This window comes from Rhinichthys klamathensis, unplaced genomic scaffold (genome assembly GCF_029890125.1).
Source record: "Rhinichthys klamathensis goyatoka isolate OS25496 unplaced genomic scaffold, OSU_Roscu_1.1 h1tg000522l_1, whole genome shotgun sequence".
Taxonomy (NCBI): domain Eukaryota; kingdom Metazoa; phylum Chordata; class Actinopteri; order Cypriniformes; family Leuciscidae; genus Rhinichthys; species Rhinichthys klamathensis.
Genome location: NW_026607001.1, coordinates 378,643 through 391,108, shown reverse-complemented (window position 1 = coordinate 391,108; position 12,466 = coordinate 378,643). Strand labels below are relative to the sequence as shown.

At 42.4% G+C, this 12,466-nt stretch overlaps 1 protein-coding gene across 1 annotated transcript in view; it reads right to left on the bottom strand.

Moving 5' to 3' along the window:
- Nucleotides 1–12,466, bottom strand: part of sdccag8 (SHH signaling and ciliogenesis regulator sdccag8) — a 50,691-nt gene that overhangs the window by 16,001 nt on the left and 22,224 nt on the right. The window contains exons 14-15 of the mRNA XM_056238397.1: nucleotides 10,584–10,711; nucleotides 9,186–9,294 (exon numbers count right to left, since the gene is read on the bottom strand). Of these exons, the coding sequence (XP_056094372.1) occupies nucleotides 9,186–9,294; nucleotides 10,584–10,711 (237 nt within the window). The remainder of the gene's footprint in view (nucleotides 1–9,185; nucleotides 9,295–10,583; nucleotides 10,712–12,466) is intronic.

Below are 12,466 nucleotides of genomic sequence, written 5' to 3'. Positions count from 1 at the left end.
TATGGCTTGCTCAGGCAAGGTTGCCTGAAGACTGTAAGAAGACGCTGAGAGAACTGCCAATTGTACCAGGACATCTTTTTGGCCCCAATGTTTCTGAGGTATTGGAGAAGAGAATGAAGTTGTCAGAAGCCACACGACAACTGACTCTGGTTCCACGAGCACCACCTTTTAGAATGCCTCTGACTCCGGCTCACCCACGCTATCCGGGCTCAGAGCACAGAGTGCGACAGCAGAACATTTCTCAGCTTCAGGCTCCACAGCGACATAGAGGGGCTGAGGAGGCCCAGGGACGCCGCCCTTTTCACCGTCACCAGCAGGGGAGACCACGTCAGCGCCCCCCCACGGGTCCTAAAGGCAGAGGCCAAAAACCCTGAAGCTATGGGGCCGGCGGTCGGTTGTTTCACTGTGCAGTATCTCCATTACTGGGCAAATTCAGTGTCCGACCCCTGGGTTCTGGCGACTTTGAGCAGGGGATACACTCTGCAATTCCGACGCCGGCCTCCCAAGTTTTCAGGAATCTTTCCGACAGTAGTCAAAGATGTAACCAGTTCAATGGCCCTTTCCTTAGAAATTCATTCACTGTTACTGAAAGGAGCCATAGAAAAAGTTCTTTCCCTCAGTCAGAAGGACGGGTTTTACTCCACGTACTTCCTTGTTCCAAAAAAAGATGGCGGTTTTCGCCCAGTTCTAGACCTGAGACGCCTAAACGTGTTCTTGAAGTCTCTTCCTTTCCGAATGTTACGCACAGTCGACGTTCTTCGATCTGTGACGAAATGAGACTGGTTTGTGAGTGTGGACTTGAAGGACGCTTACTTCCATGTTCCCGTTGCTCCTCACCACAGGAAGTTCCTAAGATTCAGTTTTCAGAATCAAGCCTATCAGTTCAGAGTTCTACCATTCGGTCTATCTCTGGCTCCTCGTGTTTTCACAAGATGCATGAGTGCGGCCCTGTCTCCTTTTTGGTCCAAGGGCATGAGGATTCTGCCCTATTTAGACGATTGGCTGCTCTGTGCCCCAACAAGACGACATGCGTTACACAACACCAGGATTGTGCTAGAGCATATCCAGAGGTTGGGCCTTACTGTGAACGACACAAAGAGTCATCTGGTCCCACAACAGACCATAACCTTTATAGGAATAACGCTCAATTCAATCACAATGTCTGCCAAATTGTCTCACGCACGAGCAGACAATATTTGTCAGTTACTGACTCGTTTCGGTCAGGGGACAAAACTGTCTTATGGCGTCCTTCTGCAACTAATGGGGATGTTAGCCGCCGCCACATCTGTGATCCCCTTGGGCTTGCTTCACCTCAGGCCTCTTCAGAGGTGGAGCAACAGCTTAGGGCTAGATTCAGCGAGACATCGCCATCGCATGATTGTCGTTTCGCCTGCCTGTGTCCGTGCATTGAAACCCTGGAAAAGGATAACATTTCTGAAAGCCGGTGTGCCTCTAGGGGTGGTGTCCTCCCGTCGGGAAGTGATCACGACCGATGCTTCACTAACAGGATGGGGGGCAACGTGGAACCAGAGGGGAATTGGTGGTCACTGGTCACCCAGGGAGGCCTTAGAACATATCAACGTCCTGGAGTTGAAGGCAGTGTACTTAGCTCTACAACACTTCTTACCAAACCTGATGGGTCGTCATGTGCTTGTCCGGTCCGACAACACGTCGACGGTCTTTCATTTGAATCATCAGGGCGGCACCAGGTCTCTTGCGTCTTTACTGCTAACTCGCAAGATCCTCACATGGTCTCAGGGCCGGCTGGCCTCATTAAGGGCAGTTCATCTTCCGGGATTGGACAATCAAGTGGCGGATGCTCTGTCCAGGGATCTGCTGCTCCCGGGGGAGTGGAGACTTCACCCGGATGTAGTACAGTTGATTTGGCGACAGTTTGGCAAGGCAGAGGTCGACCTGTTTGCATCGGAAATGACCACTCATTGCCGCTGGTGGTTTGCGAGAACCGAGACGTCCAGCCCATTGGGACAGGATGCATTAGCCCACAAGTGGCCGAGTTGCCTGTTGTATGCGTTCCCTCCATTTCCACTTCTGTGGGAAACATTACATCGTATATTCCTATACAAGCACAGGGTGCTTTTAGTGGCACCTCTATGGCCATCCAGGCTATGGTTTCCTCTCCTTCTGAGTCTGTTACAAGGCGAACCTTGGCAGCTTCCCAGCAGACGGGACCTTCTTTCTCAGATGCACGGCCGTGTTTGGCACCCAGATCCAACTCGTCTTCAGCTCTGGGTTTGGCCCTTGGGTCCAGATCCCAGTTAATGGATTGTGAACCAGCAGTAGTGAACACTATCGGCAACGCTAGGGCTCCTTCGACACGACAACTTTATGCTGCTCGTTGGAGAATATTTTCTTCTTGGTGTGGGGATCAAGGAATTGACCCAGTTCACTGTACTGTGCCGACAGTTTTGAGTTTCCTGCAGCATCTATTTGATGACAACAGGGCGGCCTCCACTTTAAAAGTTTATGTTGCTGCCATATCTGCTTATCATGACCCGGTTGCTGGTGCTTCCCTTGGGTCTCATAACCTTGTTTGTAGTTTTCTGAAGGGAGCGAGGCGTTTAAAGCCCGTTCGTTCTACTCCCTTTCCTGTGTGGGACTTACCGCTTGTTCTAGAGTCCCTTTGTACACCACCATTTGAGCCGTTAGCTGTTGCAGATATTAAGTGGTTGTCCTTAAAAGTGTCTTTTTTGTTGGCTGTTGCTTCAACTAAACGCGTTGGTGAACTTCATGCCTTGTCAGTGAGTGAATTGTGCTTACGCTGGTTACCAGAGGATTCTGGGGTCATTCTTCGGCCTAATCCAGCCTTTCTCCCTAAAGTTTTGTTACCACAATTTGTGAATCAGTCTATTCATCTGGCTGCTCTTCAGCCGCCTTTCAATCACTCAGATACAGATGGGGGGAAGTCTCATCTTCTGTGTCCTGTACGAGCTTTAAAGTGCTATGTTAAGTCTACCGCTTCTTTTAGACAGACGGATCAGTTATTTGTTTGTTATGGTGAGGTACACAAGGGTGCACCTTTGTCCAAACAGAGATTATCACGCTGGATTGTTGAGACGATAAAGTTGGCGTATAATAAATCTCATCAGCCCTTACCAGTGGGTGTTACTTGTCACTCCACTAGGGCCGTGTCTTCGTCTTGGGCCACTTTACGGGGAGTTCCCTTGGCGGATGTCTGCGAAGCTGCTACCTGGTCTTCTCCATCCACCTTCGCGCGGTTTACAAGGTTAACGTGGCTGCTTCCCATGATGTGAGCTCTGCAGTCCTTCTGGAGCAACCCTGATGTTTGCAGGTGGGTGGCATTCCTCATGACCGTGTTGATATGCGTCATCCACTAGTGCTTTGCACTGCCTCTGGCGGTCAGTAGGAATGAAACAGAACGCTAGTTACGTATGTAACTGTGTTTCTGTGAATTCCGGATGACCACCAGAGTCCCTCGTCACTCGGAATGCGCGAGAAAGCATTCTGAGGCTGGGCACCGAGTCGCTGTGGGTTATATCCTCGCGTCTCGGTCTGCGTCATGACGTGACTTTGTTGTTATATTCTTCTCGATCTATCTAGCTGGCGCAGCGATTATCCACTAGTGCTTTGCACTGCCTCTGGCGGTCATCCGGAATTCACAGAACCACAGTTACATACGTAACTAGCGAATCTGGTGCGCGCGCGGCATGGGTACCCAAAACAATGATAGGAAGCGGCAGCATTGCTGATACTTTTTTAGCTCAAAACAGACAGATTTCACGCAAAATAGGCAGAAATTACATGCATTGCGAACATCAGACTTATAGTCATTTTCGTTCTGTCTCGTCTTGTCAACAAAAACTCGAAAACGTCTCGTCATGTTTTAGTCACCTTAGAGCTATTTTTAGCTAGTCATCGTCGCGTTATCGTCATAAAAAAAAAAGTGCGTCAACGAAATCATTTCGTTATCGTCATCGTTGACGAAAACAACATTGATGGGATGGGATACAGCAACACACGTGTCAAAAAGCAGCAACTGACTTTCAAAGGAAATCACACTCTCTTACTGTTAGATTAAAAGAGAAGTAAAAAAATTCCCCAGTATAAAAATGTTTACTGTTGTAAGGCAGTTTGTGGTGTAAGTGTGGACTCATATTCAACATTTAAATTTAGATTAATTGCATGTCATAGGATGCCACAGGACTATTTCAAATAGTGTGAAGATGTCATTTGCAGCTCAAAATCTTATTTATATGAAGCATTTATCTTCAGGCTATTTTTATTTTTATAATTAATTTCAATAATATGTGTTGCCTTTTACCCTTATGCTTACAGTTCAGCACACAAGTGTTTAACATTTAACATTTATTCATTTAGCTGACGCTTTTATCCAAAGCGACTTACAATTGCTATATATGTCAGAGGTCGCACGCCTCTGGAGCAACTAGGGGTTAAGTGTCTTGCTCAGGGACACATTGGTGTCTCACAGTGGATTCGAACCCGGGTCTCTCACATCAAAGGCATGTGTCTTATCCACTGCGCCATCACCACCCCTTTTGTATGTATTATTATTCATACCACAACAGTAAATAAGTTTATTTGTAGAAATTGTATAATATATATTATCTTGAAAAAGACAAATAAAATTGTCTCTCCATTTTAAATGGATAGCAACTGATTTAATCATGTCTGGCAAAAATTGAAAAATATGTAGCATATTAAAGCAGCACTAAGTAGGAATTCCGTTTTTGTCAAACAGCGACCCCTAGAGTCGCTGTGGAGTACTTGTACTGTCGTGAATAGCACAAAATAATCCCGCAGAGATGGCTCGCACTCATGGCCGGATCCCCTCCCCCTGTACACCGGTACCTGTTCAGTAGGATGGACGCTGTAACGAGTGGAAATAAGGTATGGCCCCTTTAAGAGGTGTGCGCGCCCTGTTTAACTGTCGGCAGTCTGTATTGTATGTGCGCCTCGAACACCACATGTATACGGTGCCGGGTTATTCTGTTTGATGCTCATTTTATCAGAATTTTATCAGATCTGTTTTTTGCCGTAAAGCAATTCGTTACCTCGCGAGACCTGATATCACACGATACTTGCTAACACTGAGGCCGGCAGCCGCCGGCCCAAAGTTGCAAGGGTGGTTTTGCGGCTCACAGGCACCAGGGGGGTGCGAGACGATCACCATTCAACACGAAATCAGTAATATATAAACATTACAATGACTCCAAAGCTGTTCGGTTAAGGTAAAAAAGTTACTTAGTTCACCTTTAAAATATGTTGTATATTTAAAGTTAAATAAACATTTAATGATCTATAAGCATTTCGCAGAATTATCTGTACACTAATTAAATAAAACTATACTGTCAGTAAACCATAGATATACAAATAAACTATATCAATGCCTTTATTTCCATTCAAAGGGATGAAAACTGAAAGAAAAATGGGTCAAACCAGACACATAAATTTTTTTTATCTAAACAGTTTAAAATTTAAACTTAAATAATTTCGATAACCTTTTGTCAGAATGATGTGTGGTGATGGTCTGAAAAACAGCCTAGGAGGAGGTCAAGATTTTTTTTTAACCAATTAGTATGGTGGATAAAGTTTTAAGATAATCATAACAAATTGGATTTTGTTTTGGCTTAAACCAAGGATTCAGAGGAAACAAGAATTTTGATTCTGTCGCACACGGTTGCAAAGTTATTAGCTAAAATGTAAAGTTGGGAAAAGGCCCATTTTTCCACAAAATTTGGTACACATATACATTTATTAATGGTTGGCCATTCTTATTTGATGTTATTAGCCACTGAAATTTGATTGGGTGCTAGCGGCCATGTTTTTTTTTTTTTTTAATGTCCGATTCATATTAGAGGATATGTTAGGAAGTCCACCAAAGAGGATGAATACCAATTTTTAACTTAATGAACTGTACTGTTGCGGAGTTATAATTGTTTTTAGTTTTAGCACCCCCATTGGCAGAATTATACGAAACTTAGTGTGCCTCCTCAGAATGTCCTTTCGTCTTTGTGTGTCAAGTAAGTCAACTCATAAAAATGGGCATTGCCTGACTAATTACTTAAATTATATCTTTGCTTTTAATAACTTTCTGCCAGGAGCAGCACCGTCCCTAGCTGCTGTCGGACAGTTTTGGTGAAGATCGGACCAACGGCTTAGTTTAAAAAAAGTATGTTTTTAAGAAAAGCCAAAATGGTGAAAAGATGTTGTTACATGTTGTAGGGCTTGACTCAAGGATTCTGGGGAATTTTTTTTGTTGATTGATTGATTGAAATATACCAATTAAAAGCCATTTGTGTGGTGTGGCTTTTGTGTACATGGATAAGTGCTAATCTAATTTGCATTCCAGCTGAAAAACAAGCGTTCAAGCGCGAAAATATTGCCTATAAATAGTGCTGCACGCTTTCTTTGCTTGGGAACTAATGTGGTCGGAACCAAAGTTTACAGGACTGCGTTCCCTGGAATCCTCTCAAACGGAGCACTTCTAAATTCCAATTGGTTGCCGCCAAACCACGTCATAGCTCATTACCATAAAGTTGACCAGACTTCAACTTCTCCACACCGCCCTCGCCGGAGCTCGCCGGTTAGGGTTCCAAAGGTATGATCCAAAATGCAAATTACCTCTTTATAGCGCCACCTAGTGTCAGACGGGTGTGTGCCTGAGTAGCGGTGCACGATTGGGACCATACTGCAGAGTTTGGGGTCTCTGTGAATTATGGTCTCTGACATCCTTACAGTTTTAGGCCAGAAAAATAAGGAAGAAGAAGAAAATCAGTACAAACAAAAAGAGAAATAGTGAGGAAACAGGGTTGGAATCACTGAATGGGTCACAGCCAGATTTGAACTTGCACTAATCACTTTGCCATGGCTCCAATGATAATTACTTAGGCTTTTTTTTCTTTTCTTAACAAGACCACACTCTCACTGCACCAGAAACACCTGAGCACTCTGCCATCAGGTATAGCCCTGCCAAGTCAACTCCATTAGCACTGTAAACACCCCACTCTCCAAAAGTTAAAGAGTCTACAAGGAAGACATCAGCTCCCCACAACAGATCTTTGATTTAATGTGTAAACTTGTTTAATAAGTCAACAGCAGACATCCTAATGGGTTGTGTTTGATAAAACTGTTAAAGATACAAGTAATTAAATCCACCACCACAACTCGCTTGGATGTGCTGCATTATAGACTCGAGAGCAACCTTCATCTGAGTCTTATGCAGAATTAACCTTGTCGCCAACGTGCTGCGTGCTCATCTGCCTATAGGTTTAAAACACAACACTGAACAGAAGGCCACACTGTCAACGGATATAAAACAACAGGACAGGGAGATCAGTAGAGGGAAATTAATCAAGTGTGTGAGTGTATATACATAGTCAATACAGTGCTCTTATTATATAACATATTATTTGTTTTAGTTTTTTTAACTACATTAAAAAGCAATGAAATACTTACAAAACTGTCTACATTAATATATATATGGTACCAGATTGCATTAACACTAGACCTTTATGAGATTCTGTATGTCGGCAGTTGATGATTAACATGTACATAAACTTTAGATTTTGTAACTTTTAGGTTAAATTGGTAACACTTTACAATATGGTTCCATTAGTTAACATTATTTAATGCATCAACTAACAATGAGCAATGCATTTGTTACAGCATTTATTATTTATTTATTTTTAATCGTTTGCACATGTTAACTTTTTGTGACCAAATTAAAGAGACCAGTCACTATTTATTTTTCTACATTTTAAAATATCACTTCTACTTAAATAATAAAATAATTGTAACTCAAATCTATATTTAATGGTAATTTATTGATCGTTCTCATTTGTTTGTAATAAATGCGTACAAAAAATAATGTATAGTTGCAAGATGTTATCGCAAAATAATCCCTGACAGAATGATCAAAACCCTGAGGCAATGTGAATATCCCTTATGTAATTTACTGTACGTCAACAGCCCATCCTTGTTTGTTTTAACCTTTTAAATTAATTTCATTCACCTTGTTTGCAGAAGTTATGCAAATACTGATTTTCTTCGCTTTTTGTGCTTCTTTATGGTTCACTTAAATAGTCCTGTAGTGTGACATTAATTTTTAGTACAGATATTCCATCAGGTCATAAAAATATAATGAGGTCATAATATGAGTTCATAAAAACTGCATGTATAATAATTATAAAAGAATGAGAAAATGTTGTAAGTAGAAAAGTAAAGTAGAACACTGCCTGGCATTTGTCAACTACCCATGTGAGTGTGAATTTATCAGTCAACAGCAACTGTAAAACTACAGTACGATCACAAATACACAGAGATGATTCGCCGCATTCATCTTCTTCAGAGGTCTTCTTGAGTTCAGCGTGCGGGCGGAAGGGGGAGGGCGAGCAGCAGTGGCCTGTACCTTCCCAAGCTGGGCTGACTGACCATGGCAGATTGCAAGCTGCGATGTGAGTAATGCGCTTTACACTGTTTTAACAGCTGACTACCCCAGAGGCCTGAGGTGAGAGGCACATGTGATGGGCAGAGAGCAAAGCCTGCGCGGAGGACAGGCTGGCGTGTGCCAGGGTACAGTGACAGCTCCCTTACTGGGGCACAGACTAGAGCAGTATGGCACAGAAAGGATGCCACGCTCTGGATAACACACCGCGAGTGGCTCTGCGCTGAAAGTCGGACTCCGCGAAGATACACAATTCACAAAGCGTCAACAAGATCAAACAGTTGAGAAGACGATGTCAGGCAATCTGCATTTTAAACATGGAAACTGATATTCACTGATTTCACTGCAAGGAATAGCACAGTTACAGTGAAGTGAACACTATGTTTAGTTCAGCTCTAGATATGCTAGACATGACCAAAGAAGCCCTGAAGACAGCGTGAGTTCCCACATCTTTAAACCAGTGAATTTCCACTTATTTACCAAATTTTTATGATTTCTTTAGGCATTAATGAACTAGCAATTTCTAATCATTAAATATGTAGAAAAAAATGTAAGACTAACCACTTTAAAACTCAACAACTTGCCATTCACAGGCCTTCTATGACCATAGGAACCCTGGACACAAATGTAGGTCTGGTACCTGGCCTGAACTTGACTGAGTTTTACATTGGGTTTGAGTTTGTAATAAATGAAAAAATGAATACGGTATACATGATCTTAAAGGACTGAAAGTGCTACGTGCCTGCTGCTCTGGGCCAGTTCCTCCAGCTTCGCCCCAAGTGTCTGACATTCCTCCTTCAGTTTCCCAATCAGGCTGTTCTGAGCACTGAGCAGAGCGTCTGTTTCTCTGACTGTGAACAGATAAAGTATTGACTCATTAACACAGCAAACACACAGATGTGCTCAAATATAACACAGGAAGAGTAACACAAAAAAACATAATGAATGTTCTTCCTGGGTCGAAAAGTAACAAAAAAATGTTTTTAGTTCAGGGTCATGTGTCAAAAATCAGAAAGTACCGGTAGTTTGAAAGTGGTTACTGAAATACATTTTAATAGACATTTTAATAGAAATACATTTCTCCAACATGATTTGAGATTATCCAAAGAACATCTTGTGCTTCAATGGAAGAGCACCTGACCGTCTTTACAGTCACATGATTAATGTCACACATTTACTTATTTGAATAATGACCTAGAAATTGTGCAAAATACTACATTTTCATCGAGGTCTCAGATTTGGTCTGGGACCCCCCTGCATATTCTGCATTTATATCTGAGCTACACAAAGAAAATGTGAGATACGGATAGAAACAGAGACAGACAGAAAGCAGGAAAGTAGTGACAACATGGATTTTTGTCTTCATTAAATTTTAGTTTTCATCAAGTTCAAAAAGTTCAGAAGCGGTTGAAAGTACACCAAAAGAATCCTACTGCGTTTCTGAGCTTTGAAACTAGCTGGGCATGTGCAGGCCACAGAGACACCACACACAAAGCAGGATAAAAGAAACAAACTGGACTCTAAACAAACAGGGCATTGTTTAAAAAAAAGCAATGCTGTCTTAACTACTAAAATCAATCCATTTAGAGATAGAGAGATAGGGACGGGGGGAAGCAGGACAAAAATAATTAGCTATCGAGAGTGGCCATTATATGCTTAGAGAGGGAAGTGGTCTGTGGTATTAAAGGACTAATTCCATAAGCCCAGAGAGCTTCCTGCTGAGCCTCTGATGCCATTTCTCTTTAGACAACATGTGTGCTGTGCATCCGCGCCAAAAAGAAGCCCTTTGTTTTCTCTGTGCTTTGTTCTGGCAATCAGCATGCCTCAAGTTTCTGGAAACACAGGTAAATAAACTAAACTCGCCCATCCAGATGGTGCAACAGATGTGAGAGCAGCACTCTGAAATCAGCAGACAGTGGGCAGCGCTGCCCGCCCCCCATTTTTAAACGCTAACTAATACGTAGCGCTGAAGCTCTGGAGCGCTGAGCATCTGCTCCCTTCGGCCAGCCAAAGGTTACAGGTGTTCCTGATGCCGTCCCGCACAGTGTGGCTCATGCCCGGAGCATGCGGGAGTGAGGCAGGCGCAAGAGCGGGTGAGGCGGTTGTTCTGGCAAGGGGCAGTGCACCGGTGAACACCCACCACTCCTCTCGTGCTGCGCTTCCATTTGCTGGAGTGTCTGTGTCAGCTCACGTTCGCGCCGCTGTGCCTGGAAGGTCAGAGCGGCCATGTCCTCACCACAGCAGCGCTCTACCGCCTCCTTCTCCTGCCTGCAGAGTGAGAGAGAGAGAGAGAGAGAGAGAGAGAGAGAGAGAGAGAGAGAGAGAGAAGGAGAAACACATGTATTACAGTGAAACACATGAAGAAAGCCACTAGTGTCACCAAACGGAACTGCAAAATGCATGTTTTCAAACAGGTTTCCTGATCACTCCCCTCTGTCATTGGTCAGACAATCAGACAGTCCCGCCTCAAATTCACAGCACTGGTTGAACTAATACTGCTGTGCTGGGCTGGATAGGAATGCTCATATAAACAGAACAATGTTTTGAAAGAGTCACAGTTAAACGTTTTTGGGGAAAATCAACCTTTAAATTACTGATAGTTGTTCCTGCACATTTACTGTGACAGGAGTATTGTAACAAAGCACATTTACACAATAAGATAAAAAAAAAGTGCTGTATGGAACAATGTGCAAAAACATAACAGCACAATAAAAATCTTACAACACAATTAAAATATTTAGGACACAAAATTGTGTCATCATTTACTCATGTCGTTCAAAACCTGTATGACTTTCTTTCTTCTGTAGAATTTTTTTTTAAGAAGTGTTTTTTGTCCATACAATGGAAGTCAGTGGTCACTAAAACTGTTTGGTTAATGAAAGTCATACAGGTTTGGAACGACATGAGTAAATGATGATAGAATTTAAATATTTGGCAGAATTTAAATATTATATATTAAACTATATCCCTTTAACTATGTCTTTTGTGTCGAGGCTGATACTACTCTGACAAATCAAAATCCTGGACCAGAACTATCATACTGGGGTCCATTCAAACACCAAATGAGAGTATAAGTTGGCTTAAATGAAAAAGTTAGCCTACTGGCTTTTGGCCATTATTAGGAATGACAACAAAATGCATGGAAATATAATCTGAGCCTCGCTGGTACTTTATCTGTCTAATAATGATGGAAGTGTTAAGTGTTAATGTACACACAGAGTCCCCCTTCTCTGATCTTTCCAAACATGGAGCTTCTGTCTCTTCGTAATTACTGTAGATGAGCCCTTTTTTGTTCTCCGGAGCTTAATTTGCCCAAACATTTGAGGAATATTCCTCGTATTAAGTCACCAAAATGTGTACATGAATGTTTTTATAAGTAGCAGCACTTCACATACAGTATAGACTGGGGAATATATGACGCTGCGAGTGACACAATGGTATTTTGCCACAAAAATGCATGGGAAATAAAGCGATTTCTATTGTCTTAGTGGCAAAAAATATATATAAAAAAAAAATCAAAATACAGCACAGTCGGTAAGAAACCAGTAATGGGCTGAACCATTTACTCAATTCACCCGGTATTGGCAGGTGTGGCAACATGTTTATTTTGAATCTAATGTATAGACAATACATTATACATCAACACATCTCTCGTCACACTACATCTTGTCACTTTACCATACTCGCACCCGACGTATCGCTTCATTCGCTTCATTTATTGTACTGTTGATTTCATTCACCTGTGCTACAAAATTACTGGAACACTCTGGCAATAATCCTTCCTACAGATATGCAAATAGAGCTTTGTTGACTCTGACTCTCAGGCAGAAAGACAAAAGTGAGAGAAACGTGCAACATACTACACAATGATATCTGAGATTAGAAACAACATTGATCAACAGATCTACGTTAATTAAAGCACCTCTAAGGTGGAAACAAAAGCACACGTTCTTTACTCAACTGCCAGGTTAAAGAGCATCACGTTAGTGATCAGCATGAATAAAATAAATAGTCTACACTAAA